The following is a 21,456-nucleotide window of genomic DNA, read 5'->3' as shown; positions in this document are numbered from 1 at the left end:
AAAGCCCTGTGTTATAGCACATAGTTTTTATCAATTTAATTTACATTTACTATTAATGATATGAGTAAAGGAAGTCTTCCCCAGTAGGGGAAAACTGCCTATTCATGACATTAATTAGTACATGTACATAGGCTCTCATCAGCCATATGGAAGGCCACTGCTGGAAGTACCGTAATAGTATGGGTCTGTTAAATGTAAGGATTAGTGGTTTCACTCAGAAAGTACTTCTAGTTGTTCTGCCTCTGAAAACAGGCTGGGTAAAACAGATTTATTTCTTAAGGGCAGTGAGAAACAAACTGTATCAAAACTCAAACCCACAAAGAGAAAGAACTCATACTTTTCAGTCACAAGTACAACCGCGTGCGTGGTTAGTGACTAATTCAATCTTCTTTAACCCTTTAAGACCTACCATAGAACCAAGTTCGCCAGAGCTTATATTATATTTTTACATGCTGTGGAGCCATTTTTGGGAGCATTTCAAGTTGCTATACATCAATACAACCATTATAGCCCAAACTTTAATAATATGTCTGCATTAGGTGCATAGTAATTACATAAATTGCAAAAAAGTGCAATAAACTACAAAAAAATTGAAAATCGTTTTTGTTTTTTTAACATATATTTCTAGTTAGAGAAATTTAAGAGGCTTATCCCTCAAAACTGTAAATACAAAAAAGTTACACAAACTAGTTTCCCACCACAGGAAATTTATTTTGAGTGTCTTCATAGTTTTATTTTTGAAATACACCAATTTTTATATACTGCAGGAAAAACGAAAATAAATATTATAGTGCAAATTTGCAAAATAACAGCATATGCATCAAAATAAACTATTTCCAGCAGTGCAATATGAGTCTTAAGCATCCCAGAAACGACACAGAAAGTCATAAAGTCAAACATAACTTTTTAAAACACATAACAAGTAAAACACAAGCTCATAAGGCCCCGATCGTAAAAAACTACATTTCCGCAAAATGACGTCACTTCCGGTTTCGGGCAGGTCATGCGGTCATGTGATAGTTCGCGCTGATGGACGTAGGAAGTGTTACAAACAGCTGATGGATCGGCGAAGCGTGTTTCTGGAATATCATGTTTTTGTTGCTGCAAGTGATTTTTATGCAGTTTTTGCAAAGCTATATGTGGAAGGAAACTGTGACCTAGGACAAGCTGATGGCATAAGATGTAAGTACAACTCCTCCAGTTTCATATGCAAAAAAAATTATTGCGCTAGCTTACTTGGTTGCAGAGCTACCGGGATTTAAAAATAGTTACGCAAAACAGAGCGTGCCCGCTCTGATCGGCTGTAAAGGGTTAAGTGTTGAAAATAAACTAAGTTTATTAGTTTACTATTATTTGTTTTTCATTTGTATCCCAGAAGACAGTGCGACCCATTCTTAAAACTCCAGGAATTTCATTGCACAATGACAATAAAGGGCTATTCTGTTCCATTTCATTCAGCACTGATTGCTAATAATACAATTTGTCACATGGAATCCAGTGAAATCTAAACAGCATCATTAACACCACTCTTTAAAAGTCTTTTGGACACAGTAGAGTTATTCAGCTATTATCAGAACAAGTTGATCTGTCTTCCAGAGGTGTGGACTCGAGTCACATGACTTGGACTCGAGTCAGACTCGAGTCATTAATTTTATGACTTTAGACTTGACTTGAAAAAATGTTCTAAGACTTGTGACTTGACTTGGACTTTTACACCAATGACTTGGGACTTGAATTGGACTTGAACCGGTTTACTTGAAAAGACTTGATATTTTACCCCAAATATAAAATTTAACATGCATATTATATAGAGATTGAAAATGTGACGTCATTCACGGGTAGAACCGCAAAGGATTCTGGGAACTCGTGGCAAGCGGTACTAGCGCACGCAGGCTTTCAATTAAAATCAGTCACACAGCGATAAAAAGAAACACAAAAATGTCAAGAAGCTGTTGTATTATTAACTGCAATAGCCGGTCGCATGACAGCCACGGGAAGCCGACGGGTAAAGAGATCGGTTGTTATCGGATTGCGTCGTGGAAGAGAAATTGTTCGAGCCATGTTTCCGAAGTAACAAAGATGCGACTGGATTGCAGCCATTCAAAGATCAAATATAACGTCCTAGAACACTCCAGCTCACAGGTTAGTCTGCTCCAAGCATTTACACAAAGGTCAGTCTGCTGTTGTAGTTAATACGTCATTTTTCTTAACATAATTGGTGATATAGGTTACAAGCAAGTCTGGCGCTGAACAGAAATTGTCGCGCTATGCTCCTTTATTTATTGTGCATAAATAGTGAATTGTCCTGACACAATATTGTGTTTCACTTCTGTTATTATGGTACATTGACAAAAACATATACTTTTATTCACAGGATAAAACAGGTTTTTTGTATCACTAATTGCCCAGTACGATTACAGCATACAGTATTATTGTCACTGCTACATTTCTGTAACGCTACCAGAAATTATTTCCACTACTAATTAATTACCGTTGAGCTCAAAGGTCCTATTAATAAACGGTTAACGAATGTGTATTTATGAAGACGATTTGTGAGACTGGTAAACTTATGATACGTACGATGGTCTTTCGTTCTACACGGTGCATTTCAAGGTCCTGCACCCATCCGTCGGTAAACTGTACCTGGGCTTGTTGCAGTGACCTGAAGTTACTAAACTTCATGAGTGTATGCACTCACTCCAAGAACCGTATGATTATAAATATGCATATAAATATGCTAAGATGAGATAGCTGACTTCATCTAACTAGCAAATGTTTTCCAGGCTACGTTGGTGATACAGTTTTTTTTAATGTGTATGATATTTTTGTCATGCGATTTTAAAGCTGGTCCTACAACCGCATCCAAGAATAACATGCAGCGTATCTCAGAACTGTCGGTGAAAATTATTCTTGGAGCTAGGTTTAATTGAGCTGCATTTTAAAGAGGTGCAATTTCACAATTTGTGTATATTTTCTAAGTTCACTATTTTGTATGTGTTGAGAAAAACACAGATTTTAAAATTACATGGTCTAATATTTACATTTAGCATATAACTGCAACATTATTTTTTCGTTTGTTTTTTTTAAAGACTCGAAAGGACTTGAAATTCAAAGTTTCAGACTTGTGACTTGACTCGGACTTTTACACCAGTGACTTGAGACTCGACTCTGACTTGCCTGACATTACTTGAGACTTGACTTGAGACTTGAGGATAAAGACTTGAGACTTACTTGAGACTTGCAAAACAATGACTTGGTCCCACCTCTGCTGTCTTCAGATAGGACTTTCAAGGAACTCTTGAAAGGAAACTTTGACCGCTATTGTACTGTTATGATAATATCTTGATCAGATTACCGTCCCTTCTGACACAGTACACATCATGTAACTTCGCCAAAAAAAAGTTTGCCACCGATTAAATACAGATATGGTGATGATGGTGTGATGGTCTGGGGCTGCTTTAGTGCTTCAGGACTTGGAGGACTTGACTGGATCTTGAAGTTTGCTCTATATCAGAATATAATGAAGGAGAATGCTTGACCATGCCCCAAAGCTTGGGTTGGCCAGCAGAACAATGATCCAAAAGACACCAGCAAGTCCACCTCTGAATGGCTAAAAAAACAACAACCCCAAAATGAATGCTTTGGAGTGGCCTAGTCAAAGTCTGGACTTGAATCAGAATGTGATGTTTTGGCATGGCCTTAAACAGACCGCTCATACCCAAAAAGCCTCCGGTGTGCCTGAATTAAAAAAAATTCGGCGAAAAAGAGGGGGTTCTCTTCTGCTTGTTTTCTTTTTTCTTTCTCAGCAGGTGATCCAGGTGATTGATATATGTATTTTTTTTTCTTTTTCTTTTTTTTTTCTGCCCGTTCTGTTGGTTTTTGTCTTTTGCCCTTCTCCCCCGTCCCTCTTCTCAGCTGTTTCTCTTTCCCTCTTTCTTTCCCCCAGTCAAGTCTGTCCCGTATTCAGTAAGTGAAAATAAAATAAACAATAAAAGGTGAATCAAATGGACCATTACGGCAAGGCTGGGATGGTCAATTTGGTAAAGTAAATCCGTTGGGCATCTTTCTTTTCCTTTAGACAATAATTCTGATGGCAAAAGAGCCAAACGGGACAGGCAAAAAAAAAAAGAAAAAAAAAGAGAGGGACAAAAGTCCTCCACAGCGATGTGAAATATGCTTTGCCAGTTATCACAAATGCTTGATTGCAGTTGTTACTACTAAAGGTGGCACAACCAGGTATTAAGTTTAGGCAACAATTAATGTCGATGCATTTTGATTGTAGGGTTTTCTGCTGTGTGTATTTAAAATATCATAGTTCTTCTGCCACTGGTTATGTGACTGATATCAAATATGCACAAATTATCAACCCTGCAAAAGGATAAGTGGAAGTGAATGGATGGATATCAAACCTTTTCCAGTAGTTTCATACTGTCACGTGCCATTTTGCTCTTTATTTGTTAGGAATCACACAGACAGTGACACTGTATGTATAGTGTGTGAAAGATAAAAGAGTTCTTTGAAACAACGTCGTAATACCTCTACTGCTGTTCTTCCCGCAGATCACATGGATAACAGAAGATGTCAGCTGAGACCTGCGGTGAAAATGTGGAGGGCAAAAAGCTCAAAACCAACCTGTACTAACAAGCTCCAAAACTTTCAGAAAACGTCTGGCAGGATTAAAGTGATTAGTCTCTTATTTAGATTTACTAGGCATGCAGTTGGGGAACTGATTTGAAAACTATTTTTGTTCTATTTGGATAGCTGAATATGACTCAACCACAGCTAACAAAGTCTCTATACATATCCTTAATAGTTCCTTCAGGCAGTTGCTTGGTTAATTCATCCGGATCTTAGTGTGGCTCACAGCTCTGCTGTCAGGTGATCATCACAAGACCAGTGGCTTAATCCTCCTCTACAAAAGCAAGAACAGAAATCAGAGGCTTTCTTAATGTGCATGGAGGCAACTGGAACACAACATGATTTAGCTGCAGGAGTTGTTTCTGTAGATATTAAACCTATCACTGAATCTAATTCAAAGATACACAGCAAGGAACCATAGCAGAGTGAGATTCCACACTCTTCTGGGGTAACTAATTGAGCGTATTACAGCTGAGATTTGATCTACAAACTGATTTGTCACTGCTGACTGAAAGAAACAGGTGATATATCATGATTGCTCTGGGTCTTGGTCTTCTTTGTTTACTCTTTGGCCCTGACCTGTCAGAGGCTCAGTTTCCTCGAGTGTGCTGCACAGTGGAGGGGATTTTGTCCAAGCAGTGCTGCCCTGCTGTGGGCTCAGACCCTGCCAATGTGTGTGGCTCACTGTCGGGAAGAGGAAGCTGCACTGCTGTTCGAGTCGACACCAAACCCTGGGGAGGACCGTACAGACTAAGGAATGTTGATGACAGAGAGAGGTGGCCGACCAAATTCTTCAATCAGACTTGCAGATGTACTGGTGGGTGCTGACCAGCTTATTTAGATAAATAAGAAAAGTTAAATCCGTAAATGGTTAAAGTAGACTTAGATTTAACTAGGTAAAGGGTTGTGTTAAACCTTGTCTGTTGTCTGCTTTTTATTTAATGAGGCCTTCTGAGATTCTTAGCAGTAGTAACTGTTTTTCTTTTGCATTTAAACTGCATTTTTAGGTTTTATTATTTTGTTGTACAGTGTTTTGTGACTACATGTTTGTGCACAATTTGACAATTAATTTGCTCTTTATGTTGCAGGTAACTTTGCAGGTTATGATTGCGGCCAGTGCAAGTTTGGCTGGATCGGACCAAACTGTGACCAGAGGAAAGCTCCCGTTGTGCGGAAGAATATCCACTCCTTGACCCCTGAAGAGCTCCAAGAGTTCCTGGACGCTCTGGAACTGGCCAAGAGCAGCATCCACCCAGACTACGTCATCGCCACTCAGCACTGGCTCGGACTCCTCGGACCAAATGGAACCAAGCCACAGATTGCCAACATCTCCGTTTATGACTTCTTTGTCTGGCAGCATTACTACTCTGTTAGAGACACTCTGCTTGGTAAACCATCATGGTCATATTTACACAAAACCACTACAACCATTAAATGTGTGGGTTTTTTTTCAGGAATATAACAATAATAAAAATATCAAATAAGACAAATACTATACCTACAAAGCAGATTCCCCCCCTTTTTTAATGAAATTTTATGAAGCCTGACAAATTCCAAGTATAGACCTTTTTTACTGTAACTACAAAAATTCTGTAACATATAAACTGATAAGAGGAATGCTTTTACTTAACTTTTTGTTTTACGTTCTCATATGTTTGTTATAAAATTCATATTTTTAGGCATTAGATATAGTGTTTATTAAGCTCAGAACTGCTGTGAGACTAAAGAGGAGCTAATGAAACAATTCATTTTCCTCCAGGTCCAGGTCGTCCCTTCAAAGCCATTGATTTCTCACACAAAGGGCCAGCATTCATTACTTGGCACAGGTATCACCTCCTGAGTTTGGAAAGAGAACTCCAGGTATTTGGAATTTTGTATTATTTTTGTATTTTTTTAAACATCTCTTAAAATATTATATTTTTTGTGGTGGAGAGTAGAGGAGTGTATCCTTTGCACAACAATTTGCATTTTTTTTTAAATTTGGGCTCATCAGATTTTTAAATTGCGTGCACAATTCTTGTTTAAATTCACTGATGAAACATAAATGACCTGTCAAAGGGACATCTGTTTAAAGCTCAGATTATTGCATGTTATATTCAATAAGCTTACTGATGACTAACATTTTGGTGAAAAATTGACAGACAAATCATTCTTACAATATTTCACAAAGACATTTTAAACTTGCATTAAAAAAAAGACAATAAAAAAATGGTATACCTAAAAATTATATATATAAAATATAAACGAGAGAGAGTTGGCCCTATAAAACATCCCTATAGAGCCATGTTGCTGATTTAGCAATACTTTTTCATAGAAACACGAGTGTTTCCTTTTCTTCTGCAGAGACTTACTGGCAATGAGAATTTTGCAATCCCATATTGGAACTTTGCCACAGGGCAGAGTGAGTGTGATGTGTGTACTGACACTCTGCTGGGAGGCAGAAACCCAGACAACCCCTTCCTCATCAGTAACCAGTCCAGGTTCTCCAGATGGGGGGTGGTGTGTAACAGGTCAGAAGAAAATACTGATTGGAGGGAAACAATTGTCAGTAATTGTATTAAAAATGTGTAACCAATTAACGAATGTTCATGGTACATGTTGGTGAAACATTTAAATTCTTTACGTGTATCTAATTTATTTCCAGTCTCGACGACTACAATCGTCTCGTGACCCTTTGTAATGGAACCAGTGAAGGTTTCATACAGAGAGGGATGATCCGGCAAGGCAACAGGACTCTGCCTACAATGACTGACGTCAGAAGCTGTCTTGGAATTCGGGACTTTGACAGCCCTCCCTATTTCACCAACTCCTCCTTTAGCTTTAGGTAAAAGTGGAGTGTTCACCATTGTTAATGATGTTACATTTATGCCACCTCTTTCACAGAACAAATGAATTAATGCTGTTGTTTGTACCTCACAGAAATGCTCTCGAAGGGTACGACAAACCTGATGGAGAACTGGACGAAACCGTTGACAACCTTCACAATCTTGTCCACTCAATGCTCAATGGAACCAGCTCGTTGGCTCACTCTGCAGCCAATGACCCCATCTTTCTGGTGAAAACCTAATTCAATGGTTTCCTCTGATAAAAAAAATCTCTGACACACTTTGTTTTCATTTTTATAAAAATGATATTTGTCATTCGTACCTTGCAGGTGCTCCATGCTTTCACTGATGCTATTTTTGATGAATGGATGAGAAGGTTTGTTCCATCCAACGCCACTTTCCCAGATGAGATGGCCCCCATTGGACACAACAGAGACTACAACATGGTTCCCTTCTTCCCTTCCATTACTAATGAGGAAGTCTATGTTCCATCTGAGCAGCTGGGATATTCTTATGCCATTTCCCTGGATGGTGAGCAAATAGTGAAAGAAAAACTTTGATCGGTGGGATAGGTGGACATTTTTGGAAAATTGATGTAATTTCTTACTGGTGAGAGTAAAGATTGATTTCACTCAAGTGTGTACAGTGTGCGTGGAGCAAAGAGTTGGCCTGGGTTTGCATGAAGAGTAGACATACCTAACCCATACAATTATTAAAGAAAAAAAATAAACAGAATTTTCTAAATTAGACTGCCAACATGATCGGTTCAAGACCAAAGTCTGAAAATGACAGATTATGGTTTTAATGGATAGTTTTTTGGCAAAATTTCTCAATTATATATACGCCACTGACACGTGTGGCCTTTCAGTGAACACTAATAAAACAGGGCAACATTGCATGTTTCAAAACAAATATCAACTCACTGCCGACCACTTTCAAATCCATGGCGCTGGCTCATCAACATAAAAAAAAAAACCCTCTTTTTGTTATGTTGGAATAAATATCTTCTTATTTACAGATTTCATTCACATTCAATGAACCTGCAACTGCAAAGGTTTCAGCAATCCATCTCCTGTTTCATCTATACAGATGCAGATGGAGGACCGGCTGTTTTTGTGCTGGGCTCCACTCTGGGAGGAATCTTCATCGGTCTCCTGGTACTTCTCCTTATCTTTGTGCTCTACCTGCGTCAGCGGAGAAACAGAGGCTTTGAACCTCTGATAAAAGCAGATTTCACAAATAGAAAGTACACAGAAGAAGCCTAGATTTCACCTGTTGTTCTGAAATTCGCTTGAGTGCTCAAACATACCTCATAGTAATGGAGCACCCTGTCTGCTATCACGACTGTGAAGAAGAGCAGAATAATAATCTTCTCTTTGAATAGCATGTTGTTTTTTAGCTGTTGCATCTAATTTCATGTTAGCAAATGAATCACACGATTGTTCTACCAAGTACCTCGCACTCTTAAATCAGTCTTCAATTAAATGCATTTCTACTTTAACCAGTTTTAACCTGATTTACCATCTCAATCATCAATATATATAAAACATATATGATTACAAATTGTTTTTGGGTTTTTTTAAAATAAGAATTTATTCTCAAGAACAGCAATAAAACAAAAATGCAATCATCTTAATTGCACCAAAAACAGTAAGGCATATTTGCTCAACTAGTTCTTCAAACCTCAGTTTGAAATTATTTTAAAACCCCATAGAAACCTTTCCTCATTAGTTTTGAAATCAAACAGCAATGCATTAATTCTGAAAAACAAACAAAGAGATAACAAAAAACCCAAACTGAGCATTTTTGTGAGTCATAATTTGTCTGACCATACATCCATTTTCAATATTTTATTGCAAAAATATTAAAGGTTCAGTGATACAAAACAATAAAAAGGGCATCTTATGAGATCAAAATGTAGAATAATGGGTCCTTTTAAATGAAACTTTGACATATTTCCTCTATATTCTTGAAATAAATGTGGGTTAAAAAAGTGACTCGTATGAAATAAAGAAAAAGCTCAACAAATATTCAGTGATATGCCGCAAAGGACTTAATACAGGCTAATTCCTTGGAAATGTAAGCTTAGCAGGCCTGTTGGTTATGAACCTGTCGGGCTCTCAGAGAACAGTGGACGTACATACAGGCTGGTTTTGTCCGCCCCCCTCAGCACGGCCAGGCCTCTCACATTCTCCGTAAGTACGCTCTAGTGAGGAACTTCACTGAAGCATTCAGCTCTGTCCAGTCTCCACAGATTCTCATTTCACAGGTGACTGTGGCCGGCTTCAAGCCTGTCTGTGCTGCAGATGCAACCATTCAAGCTTTCCAGATAAATTTAGAGACCCTTTCTTTACATTTCCAGTAACCACTATGTGCTGTTGCTGCTTCTTCTCCTAATATTTCCATAACCTTTTGCAACTATTATATATAGATGTATATAGATATAGATCTATATATCTATCTGTCTATGTATATATAATTTTCTTTCTTTTTTTAAATTTGTAATTTCAACTTGTTAATACTGTCACAAAGTATTTTAGTTTTGGTCCTACAGTGTTCATTTACACACAGAATATGCTTTGGTTACTGAACCTTAAAAATAAGAGGGAAAACAACATTTACAGTATTAATGAATCATCTCAAAATCCTGTAAATATTTCTAGAGTATTTTTTGAAAATGCTAAAAGCCCTAGTTACTGTAAATTAACATCGAGGTTACAGCAGCCCAAGAACTGATAGTAATCGTCTTCGAGTGCAAAATGGTAAACGTCCATTTACACAGTTAAAGAAGATAATCCTGCTTTTCAGTGACTTCACATGACCTCCTCTGTGCTGTGAGAAGAACACTTGTATGCAGCACTTAAACACCTCTTTGTATTTGATTAGTTTTACTGACAAGTTTGCATTTTAGTGGTTGCATGAGACCCATTGTGCAACCCTTAACTTACTAATTATATTATCAATCACAATATTTGACATGGTATAAATATATTTTATATCAGGACATGCACACCACAACGCTGCAGAGGCAGCATCTACCTTGACAGCATAACCCATATATTAGCGGCACCTTCTCTAAATGTGAGTAACTGCTCCATAATAAATCTGTCCAGGCTATCTACTCTTGAAGCCTAAGGATCCAGTTTGATATGAGAATATTTTTGCACATAATGAATTTGCTGCAAGGCAAATTAGTATATAAAATGTCAATCTTAACCCTAACAGTGACTTTAAGCACAATGCAGCTGCTGAAAGGTTTTTAAGAGAATAGCTAAAAGCTGTGCAGATGCATAACCAACCCATGACATAGTTTAACTACAATCTTTCCATATGACACAGTTAAAATGATTGTGAAACACAATTTAGAAGCTGCATTTGATCTAAAAATAAACATGACAGCATTACGCTTCTCATCAGAAATGAATAGTTGGCACATAAGTTCATGACAATGGAATAAGGTGTCAGTTAAAACCACATGTTCCATTCAGATCAAATCAAAGGATCCTTTGCTTTAAAAAAATAACACGTGTATAAAATGACCACATTCTCAACATTTTTTCCAACACACAATAAACTATTTTTTTTGCAATAAAAAAAAAATCAAAACAATCAAAGTGCGTGTTATATTTTTCCACATTAAGACCTACAATAATACCTTTACTAAAATCTCAGAAGCAGAGTTAGTAGGGGTGGCATCGCTGTTAGATGGTGAAGTGATGCCAAAACATATCAAGTCTAAGGATGGCACTGCACAATCTTTGGGAAAGTGGGAACTCATGATGCTTGACTGCTCTCTTTTTCAGAGCAGACTCTTCTTGCCTTGAAGCTGGCAGTCTGAATGCTGTCTGCTCCAATCTGCCTGAATACAAAAAACTGCAAAAAAAAAGGGGAAAAAAGGAAAAAAAACAAACCCCTGCTGTCCATGTTTAGCCTGTTCCTCTAGCATTATCTCCACTGTCGCTGAAGTGCCAAGGCTGAAAGGGCCAGCATGGTTGGCAGTGCTACAGACGGTGCACAGAGCGGGGCAGAGTTATCCACAGGCCCGCTCCGGTCGGCTCTCACCACGGGGATTTCAGTCGCAGCCGTACCGTCCATGTATGTGGGGCAGACCTCTGTGCAGCCGCTGCCACTGCCTGAGCCACTGCCTTCATCGCCTGCAATACCGTAACACAAGCCAGAATGAGCACAGCACTGCAATAGCAGTGTAACATTGCTCAAAATCTCCAGCAGACACTGTGGAACTTTCTCATGTATAAATTAAAGGGTTTAAATATCACATGATTATCACCCACCTGGTGGGAAATGTGTCATTCTCTGTTTTCCTTTAGTCTCTTAAATTGTCTTAATTTTACGGTCAGCACATTGTATCACAAACTCAGTGTTGTTCAGATATGCTAATATATACACACACTACACGCATGCTAAACAGTAAATAATAAACAGACACTGCCTGGTTAACACAGTCAAGCATTCAGCTTCAAATATATTTCTCATCAACTTATGGGAGACTTAAAACAATTCTTAAATTAGACTCAATGCTAAACTTTTATTCATCAAGTAGACATTAAGTAAAAATCTGCAAAGATGTTTAAAAAATGTGTCTCCCTATTTCTACTGCCCCCAAGTGGCTAAAATGAACTTAGCAGTGAGTATTTACTTGTGATTCTTTACTTTTTGTTTATTAGTGTAATTGTGTCATTTGTCTGTGAAGGTTCTCAGTCATCCAGGTCAACGTAGTCAAAGGAGCTTACAAAGAAAAGCGTCTGGACTTCTTTAAGTTACTTGAAGATGTTTCACCTCTCATCCGAGAAGCTTCTTCAGTTCTGAGGTCAAATGGTGGAGAGTCCCAGATTTAAACCTAGTGGGAGTAACCCCCCAAAGAGGGACAAAAGGACCCCCTCACATCCTGGGTCATCTGACCTCAGGAATTTGCATGATAAGGTGGGGCCAGGTTTCACAATGAGCTCACCCGAATCCCTGGCTGATTGGGACCCACACCCATTTTCACACCTTGGCTCAGGCGATTAGAGGATCATCAGGAGGTCCTTTGTCCCTCTGTGGGGGGTCACTCCCACTAGGTTTAAATCTGGGACTCCCCACTATTTGACCTTAGAACTGAAGAAGCTTCTCGGATGAGAGGTGAAACGTCTTCAAGCAACTTAAAGAAGTCCAGACGCTTTTCTTTGTAAGCTCCTTTGACAATGGTGTCATTTGTACAGTTAAACAGAACGTGATTTTGCACACTCAGTGTGACGTCTCAAAATTTCATAAACCTGGCAGAAGATACGTTTTTTTTTGTTGTTGTTTTTGTTTATTATCATTATTATTATTATTATTATTATCATTATCATTATTATTATTATTATTATTATTATTATTATTATTATACAATTTTTGTTATTTGCACCTTTAGTTCTGCTTGCAGTTTTACTGACGCTGATCACCTTTGCCTTAGGGTTAGGCAGACAGCTTATTAGTAGTGAGTTGTTCTATTTGTGTGTATGACAGAAGTGGCAAATGGCTTACTTGAGTCTTGAAAGTAGATATCATTGCCATTGTAGGCATTTTTCAGCTTGTTAGTCATCACCCTCAGAGCCATGATCTGCTGACGGATGAGTGTGTCTGGGCGTGTGATGTCAACACCCACTTCAGGGTTATTCACCTGGTTGGTAAGGCCATCCTTTTGGACCTCAGGAAAGTACCTTGATGGAAAAAGAAAAGAAAAAAAAACAGTTTTCATTGATACTGTTTAGTTGCTAAACAAAGAAAACCTTTACTTTGTTTAGTTGTTATAGACTGCTTTCTCTGAAATCTCATCACAAGCATTCACTCAACAAAAACAGAGACAGGCTAAACACGGTCGAATTCCATAAATGTTTTGAGTCATGGGTCCAGTACAGCACTTGGGAATTGCTCTTTGAGGTAACAACAATGTTGGCAAAATGAACATTTGACCCAGTCGTGTAGGGTAATGTTCTGACATTCTTTTGACATATTTCTCTCGGGAAAACGTGTCAGCTGAATGCACTCCTGCTCGATAAATAAGCGGCAGGTCGTCATGTGATGGAATTCCACAGATCATCTGACACAGCAGCAATTGTTCTCCATAAGTCCAGATCACTCTGGAAAATACACACGTCTGAAATGTTGCTGAGGTGAAAGAGGCAAAATTTCACTTCTTTAATTGATGTTGTTTTTTTCTACCACTGAAAATAGCATTGAATATCAATTAAAACAATTAAAGAAGTTTAAAATATTCAAAATCATATAGCTGATATAACGATTAAAAGCAAAAATCGATTTCTCAGTTAGATCAGTAACGGCCAGGGAATCTGGAGCCCTAATGCAAATGTTAGCTTTTTAAAATGAAACCAAAATAACAGATGGATCTAGATGCTGGTTGAACATTTAAAAACAAAAGAAGAAGAAGAAGAAAAACACAATTTCACAAATATGCCACCAAATTCAAAACGCATGGAAGCAAATGATATTTTACACGAGATGAATTGAAACCACATAGAAAAGTTTTTTTTATAATGTTTAAGACAACAGCTTACTTTAGTTCAAATCAAAACGCATGCTAAGCTCTTGCAGAGCAGGTGAAAGCACATAATCTGATTCTTAATTCTAGGCTTAGACTTCTTAATATGAAGCAGGTTGAACAGACTTTGGACTTCTACCCTTTTGTGTTAGCTGGCATTAGCTTCAGGCTCTGTTGCCCTTACCTGCCCTTGGTGTGTCCGTTCCAGCACTCCTCTTCGCTGGCATTTCCAGCGGTCACTCTGTCTTCTACACACATCGCCTCAGGTAGGTTGGACCAAAATTTCTTGAAGTCCTTTAGTTTCTCTTTTATGTCAACCACCTACACAAGGACAGGGGTCATTGTGAGATAGGAAAAAAGCCTCCTGTATAAGTACATGAAGTCTGATTTCCAATCAAGGATGATACATATCATAAATACAGTTTCAGGGATGTTATTGATGTTTTTATATGCTTACAATGTAACATTAATACAGAAAAATCAGTTTCACTTCAGTTCCTCACATCACAGCCCCAAATATTAAACAAAATATGAGTCCAGCAGTACCTACAAGAATAGATGGTCAGAAATATTTACTGAATTACATTTTTATTGCACATTAATATGGCGTTTATTAACAGCTATAAGCTATTCATTATGTTTCAAAACAGTCTTTTTGTATCTAAAAACTCTGCAGAGTTAATGTAATAAAAAAATAGCAGCTAAAGAGAAAATGTCTACAAAGTCAAACTGATTGAAGTAATTACACAAATTGAAGTCAATAAGGCATTATGTCTCCTAATATATGTATGACATATGAAAAAGACAATGTGCTGTTTTTCTAAAAAGTACATGTCAAATGCTCCTATTTCTTATTTCTATAGCATCAAATCATAACAACAATTGCCTCAAGGTGGTTTATATTGTAAGGTAAAGCTCCTATAACATTACTATTACTGACAGTCATGATTAGTCATTAAAAAACCAAATCCCACAGTGTTACTAACAACAGTATGTGGCTGTAAAATCATTTGAGAGAAAATACAAACACTAAATTAAACTAAGACATTTCTGACACACAGTGGATGAGAAATGGCAGGTTGAAAACTTGCATTTGAGTGAGATGAATAAAGCTTACTGTTACTCTGGATGCATCTCGTGTGAAAAAGGTAGAGAAGCACTTCACTTTTGCTCACTAACACACCTTAACAAGCTGATTATAAACCTCAGGAAGACATCTTCGCACTTGAACTCGTACCAAACGATTTGGGTTTAATTTTTCCTTCTCTGTTGACTATCAAATGTTTGCATCATGGAAAGGAAGACTATGCAGGCTTGCAGCAATCATTTCAAACTGAATGCCAGACATAAATGCTCCTTTGCATCCCAGCCATGTGACAAAGTCAGATATCGTTTCCTGACTTGAGCCTGTTGAACTCCAATCTTTCATCAAACACACAGAATTTGACATATTTCACTGAAGCTGAGGGAAAGCCTGATAGCAGCAGGTTGGCCCCATTATCTTTTTCCGTCTGACTTGCTGTTGGCTTACGTGAAATTGTAGAGAACCTGAGCAGAACATGAAAGGTGCTGTACTGACTGTGTGACGCTGCTGTAGGCCTTGACACTGCTTTTGATGTGTTAATCCTGTCACACTGATGCCAAAGCACTTGAGCAGCTCTGATACTGCCCAGAGGGTCGAGGCTACACTCAATACAAGAGATTGACTGGCAATGTTTGACTAAACCTCATACATTAAGTTAAGTCTAACAAGTGAGATTCACAGTTTTCCTCAGGATCTGCTGGCAAAAAACAGAACCTGTGAAAGTGGGAACTGAACTAGGAATGACACATATGAAAACATTCGATTAATACCTCTATCAAGTATTGTGTGGCCATTATTTCACGTGGATGCAAGTGAAAAGGTATTTTAAGCAGCAGCTAATTTATTATCCTATTTGAAACAGAATTTAAAAAATCTGAAAGATTCATGAACTGAAAAAAAACCCCTAAAAAGTCTGTGTTAAGTTTGCAAAAGAGAAAGGTTTTGCAAACTTAACACAATTATAAACAAGCCTCTGAGAAAAGTCTGCCTCTCGTCTAACTGGACGTTGCCTATGAACAAATACTACCACTCCAACAAATAACCCTCAAATGCAACCAACTGCAAAGGCCACTAGATGGCAGTATGTCTTTGAGATCTGGTGAGATGAAAGTGAGTAGACGAAAAATCCAGGGAGGAAATGAAAGTGACAAAATAACCTTGCAAATTGAAACTAATTATGTTTGCTAATGAAGCTTCTTTAACATCAAAGTTCAGCTCCATGTGGCCAAACATAGATGGAAGACATGACATCCAAACAGATGTCAGCAGAAAGCCTAATGGAAGACAAAATTACACACACACAAAAAACGCACACACGCAGACACATACACACAAAAGACGGTGTAGAAGAAACGCATGTCCCCATGGTATGTGAGGAAGCAGAGCGGAGATATGCGATTCTTTTTATAATCTGCTACCTATTACTGACAGCACTGACATTCTCATTAAAATCACAATGACGATCACAGACACAGCACCTCCCCGGCGCCTCACATCAGGATATTACATAGCATTTGTTTTCAGTGACATCCTAACAAATGACTATTATCATGCTATGTGATAGCTGCTCCAATTCCTAATGACACTAAAGGTGGCATTAGTGTGAGATATCTACAATCTATAATAAGGGCTGATGAGGGAGTTGATAGAAGCATTTACTCAATAGAAGTGCAAGCTGTATTCATTTTTAGATTATTATTCAGTCCCAGGACTTCAATAACTTCTAAATTTAAGGACCATATAAAACACCGACAACACAAGGACCTTAAGATATTAGAAGTGCTGCTAAAAAGACTTATCTTCAAACGCTGCTAACTGTACAGATGTTTTCCACTGAATGATGTCTTCTGAATAATTTCTAAATGGTTTAAATATGACAGATCAGCGCAGAAACGTAGCTCTTGATTTTCATTAAAAATATTTTAAATAATTATTTAAATAAACAGAGCTAAATGAGCCATTTGAAAACCCATTAAACCATCTTCTCCTGCAATGATATATATTTGCTATGTATTCTATAATTTTAAATATACAGTGTATATACTGTCTGCACTGAAAAAAAAAGTGGTATATATAGATATATAGGCATATATTTCCTATTCTTTATAGGCACTATAAAGGTCTTTGAGGCCAATCCTGCAGGGATGTATGTAGCCTTGCTCTTGTCCTGTTTTATGCATCATATCATCTATATTATATATTACTTACAGGAACAGTGCTGTATCTTTATTCACTGATCTACCAGTGATACAGTGTGCAAATGCATGTCTTTAAATGTTTCTTTAACAACTGTAACAGTTTATTAATTCCAATATTGAATTAAGATAAATCCTTTAACTTTGGCAAAAAAAATACACAAATGTGAACTATACAGCAGTGTTATTATTAATGTAGTAAAGCTTATTATTATATACCGGTAACAGCTGACATGACAGCTTATATATTTGGAATATATAAATACGTTGTGCATAATAAATGCATAATACATTTAATGCATATTGCTTCTTGTTGATGAATTCCATGAACGGCGCAAAACCAAACAGGTGCTACTTAGTCCCTCACTCTCTGAGTACTTCCCAACTTCCCAGCTGTGCATGTGGCATTTATCCTCTCCCCTGCTGGTTACTCAGGAGACGTAAATGCATGTAGTTTAACTTTTAAAAGAGGCTTATGAATTTCTTACAGCAACTGGGCACCGGGAAGTTACAAATGTTTCCCAAGCAGGAGTTTATTTGCTGAGCACAATTTAAAGTGGCTGATTAATCCACGTTTGGTGCACGAACGGGTACTTGCGCCCGCAGGATGCAGTATATATACAGCCACAACAAATGGGCCCTGTTTATTGCTCTTAAGATACATGTTGCCCAGTGCAATTGTATGGGGAGGTAATATGTCTTTATTAAAATAGAAACAAACAAACGAAAAATACAATGGAGCTACGTTGCACAAGTGAATAAGCTAAATCAGGATTTGGCTTCAAGATCAATATTCATAACCTTTTTGTAGGTTATGATTTTTTTATGAATTTGATGACAATAATAAAGTAAAGAGCATGACCAGGTTTATCTTTTAAACATCTTCTCCTTAGCTTAAACAAAAAAAATATATAATTATATTTACCTTGAAGCTTAATCATGTATGCAGCACCACTGCAGCACCACTGTCAACTCTCCACTTCCCTCCTCAGACATTTTTTTTTTCTTCTTTTACCCCATTGCCCTGTTTCCTGTCATGAACCATATATTTCTTCACTGCGTTGTTCTCTCTCTCTGCCTACTCGCTGTGACTCTGCAAGGTCCCCACTCTTTTTGGTCTTTTTCTGTCTTGCTTTAGTTCTAAATGTAAGTGAAACTTTCATGCCTAGCTGACCCGTGATCTTACAACAGAGCTCCCATTCAAAGGAGATTTGTGGGTAAAGCCTCTGGTGTCTTCCGACTTTGATACACAGAATAAGCTCAGTCTTCTCTATCCTTTCTGTATTGAATCATTTTATCCAAGCTTTCATTTTAATTATTTTGAATTTTAACGAGCACTGTGTGTGTGTGTGTGTGTGTGTGCAATGCAGTTAATCATGCATTTATTTAATTGTCCAGTTCTTTTTTGTCTCTTTATAGCTCTTATTTCCACAAGAAAAGATAAGCAGAGATTTTTTTTTAACAGCACCAAACCACAGAAAATAAATTCAGCAACAGCAATGGAAAGTAGCCTGTAATGTATTACAGCTCACACACCTTAGCGTGCTATGATCCAAACATAACCTCACCTTTAAACTTGCTTTTTTCACCTCAAATGAAATCTGCCCAAACAGCCCGGATATGCGATACAGTGTTTACTCGCTGTAAAAAGCTGTTGGCAAGCTCACGTGGACAAACATGAGGAAATGCTTACAGAGAGTAATTATTTCCAAAAATCAGCCATATGAGCATATGAGATTCCGGTGTTAACGGGCTTAAAGTCTTTGTGTTTGCACACACTTAAAGTGTTTCTTACAATATTTATCACCCATGCTGTTTTTCTGTGCACACAGCTGAGTGTGCAGGCAGACAGATCATAAGTTCTCGTGGCTCTCTAACAGTGTGGCAGCTGTGTGCCATCTTTCAGCTCAGAACAGAAATGTGAGTGAACTATACTTTGACCAGTGGTTTTCAGACGCCCTTGCCTATTCTCAGATCAAAAGCTGACGTGTCGCTGGCTTTGAAGTTGCAGTCACACTCCCAGTGACGGCACAATGTCAGTGCCCTAAGCTCTTATCTGGCCGTAGAATGATGTCTGTACGTGCTATGTGCCTTTCGGTAAAAAAGAAATATGCGGCCAGACTACATAACTTTTGCTCTCAGCACACACACTGCATTTGCAGTGCTCCCCAAGCTGACCTGTGCAGAGTGTGTCCCCTGGCTTTTCAGTCAGCTGGTACATCTCCTTTCCTCTCTCTCTCTGTAATAAGCACCTATCTTGCTTAATTAACAACCAGTCCTTTTCATAAGCACATATCTGGGGTTGTCGTCACTGTTTGACACGGCACACATCCATCTGCTGCAAGTCTGTACTAAATTAGTGCACGTCCAATCTAATCATAGACTCGACAGCAGGTCTTCCCACTAAACCACAAGGGGCAGACAACTCCTCGATCAACTTATTTTCCCTGGCAACTGCTCCTCCTGTCTGCGTTAAAATAGTTTTTCATTTGATACGAATGCAGTATTCTTCCTGCATCTCAATTACAGGGGTCAGGGAGTCGGTTCTGCTCATACCAAGTCCTTGGCCATGCCACAAGTCTCTTTCCCTGACCAGTGACCAATTTGAGGACAGACCAAATAGTTTCTCACAAGGAGGAAGGCCACAGTAAGAATAACTTTGCATGTTCATCACAACTGTGATCAAGTTAGATTTTTTACCCAGTCACACTGAGGAACTAATGCAGTCTCTTGTGGTAAGGCTGTTGACAAATCAGCCGTCATGGTGTCAAGTCACAGGGGACTGAATCCCTGTGGGTATAAGTCCCTAGACATGACTATTAAGTCTGGTGTCCAACATGTCATAAAATCCTCCTCATCAGTTCAAGTCAACTCATAAACAGCAGATTCTTTCAACCAAGGCTTGCCATCTGGCTTTAAAGTACTTTTAGCATATTATTAAAATGATTCAGTAGAAATAACATTGGTTAGCCTAAAGCACATCAAGCAAATGACCTCTGCGATGATGTTTCGAGTAGCAGTTGTCTCCACATCGTTGTGTCTGCTTTGTCCTTGTCTGGAAACATTTGCCTCAAAGGTGACTGGCAGTGTTGCTTGGAGCAGGTAACTACCAGACTGCATATAGATGTGGGCTGTTTTCATCCAATCAATATCCATCAACAGAGGGCAAAAGCAAACAATGTTTCCCCTTTGTGACTTCACAATAGATGAGATCAGAAAGACATCACTCCGCTGTTAATCTTGCAGTGCTAACACAAATGAAAATGGTACACCAAAAGCAAATCATGGTTAGAAAACATCACAACCACTTACAAGCTATGTGGCTTGATATGACATTGGAGTGATGTCATATCATCACCCCACCCCACAGACTGCTGGGCTACATGCCACGTGCTCATGATAAATCCATTTTTTAAGGATCAGTCTGCAGGCTGCAGCACTTTCTTTAACTTCCTCCTCGTTTAACTTGATTACAACTGATTATGTCCTGGTAGAAATCTGCCACAGCAGGATTCCAAAACATGATTTGACATGAACAGCCCAAGAAAGCCTCAACCAGAGCAGCGCGTCTCCTGGTGACAGCGCTGTCACGCCGTTACTATGCTGCTTCCTTAGAGCGAATGCACGAAGTAAAGTAAAACTGTATTGTTACACAAATCTGGCTATTATTTTGCATTTGTTTCGATTTGCAACCTGGCATTCACACAATAGTGTAAATGCTGTGTGATCCATTTTAATTATATACCTGACAGAAATTGTGGGGAAGATATGGGGGCAATAAACAAAGCTAATGAATATTTATCACTTATTACTGCGGCCGAAACACCGATTTTAAAACGTCTGCCTTAATTTAATACTGTACATTGCATTGATGCAATCGCATAAGTGCGTCAAACCAGATTTGCTATCACGCTGTCTTACTATGTTGTAAAATTAAGTTTTGAAAGTTGAACTGAATTTGTGCGCTCGCTTCTGCAGCACCCTGGAGGCATAACTTTATTTTCAACATTATACAGACTTCATAAGTGTTGTAGAGGAAACAATTCATCATGCCTTTAATTCAATGTGACAGTGAATCTCTGTGTACCTTGAAAAACTTGTGGGAAAAAAAACCTGTCTCCAAAAATAAAAGTGTAAGATGCATAATTACAAACCAACATCTTTAGACTTTTA

The 21,456-nt window shown here is 38.2% G+C and overlaps 2 protein-coding genes across 2 annotated transcripts in view; one reads left to right on the top strand and one right to left on the bottom strand.

The window, feature by feature from the left end:
• Positions 1–5,169: 5,169 nt before the first annotated feature.
• dct (dopachrome tautomerase) lies at positions 5,170–8,728 on the top strand. Its single transcript, XM_085375246.1, has 8 exons — positions 5,170–5,455; positions 5,727–6,026; positions 6,398–6,498; positions 6,982–7,148; positions 7,283–7,462; positions 7,558–7,693; positions 7,793–7,994; positions 8,553–8,728. The coding sequence occupies exons 1-8, from the start codon at positions 5,170–5,172 to the stop codon at positions 8,726–8,728; spliced, it is 1,548 nt and encodes a 515-aa protein (XP_085231372.1).
• Positions 8,729–9,306: 578 nt separating this feature from the next.
• LOC146616162 (glypican-6-like) overlaps positions 9,307–21,456 on the bottom strand; it is an 88,273-nt gene continuing 76,123 nt past the window's right edge. The window contains exons 7-9 of the mRNA XM_085374903.1: positions 14,189–14,325; positions 12,990–13,165; positions 9,307–11,617 (exon numbers count right to left, since the gene is read on the bottom strand). Of these exons, the coding sequence (XP_085231029.1) occupies positions 11,409–11,617; positions 12,990–13,165; positions 14,189–14,325 (522 nt within the window). The 3' untranslated portion in view covers positions 9,307–11,408. The remainder of the gene's footprint in view (positions 11,618–12,989; positions 13,166–14,188; positions 14,326–21,456) is intronic.

This window comes from Diplotaxodon limnothrissa, linkage group LG16, assembly GCF_057381915.1.
Source record: "Diplotaxodon limnothrissa isolate DT_005_m linkage group LG16, D_limnothrissa_male_GT1.1, whole genome shotgun sequence".
NCBI classification, from domain to species: Eukaryota; Metazoa; Chordata; class Actinopteri; order Cichliformes; family Cichlidae; genus Diplotaxodon; species Diplotaxodon limnothrissa.
The sequence above is the reverse complement of the archived record's forward strand: the minus strand, read 5'-3'. Positions and strand labels throughout refer to the sequence as shown.

Coding starts and splice junctions, on each gene's coding strand:
- dct (XM_085375246.1), top strand. CDS start 5,170: ATGATTGCTCTGGGTCTTGGTCTTCTTTGTTTACTCTTTGGCCCTGAC. Junction 6,027..6,397: donor TGTTAGAGACACTCTGCTTG/GTAAACCATCAT, acceptor ATTTTCCTCCAG/GTCCAGGTCGTCCCTTCAAA. Junction 6,499..6,981: donor GTTTGGAAAGAGAACTCCAG/GTATTTGGAATT, acceptor TTTCTTCTGCAG/AGACTTACTGGCAATGAGAA.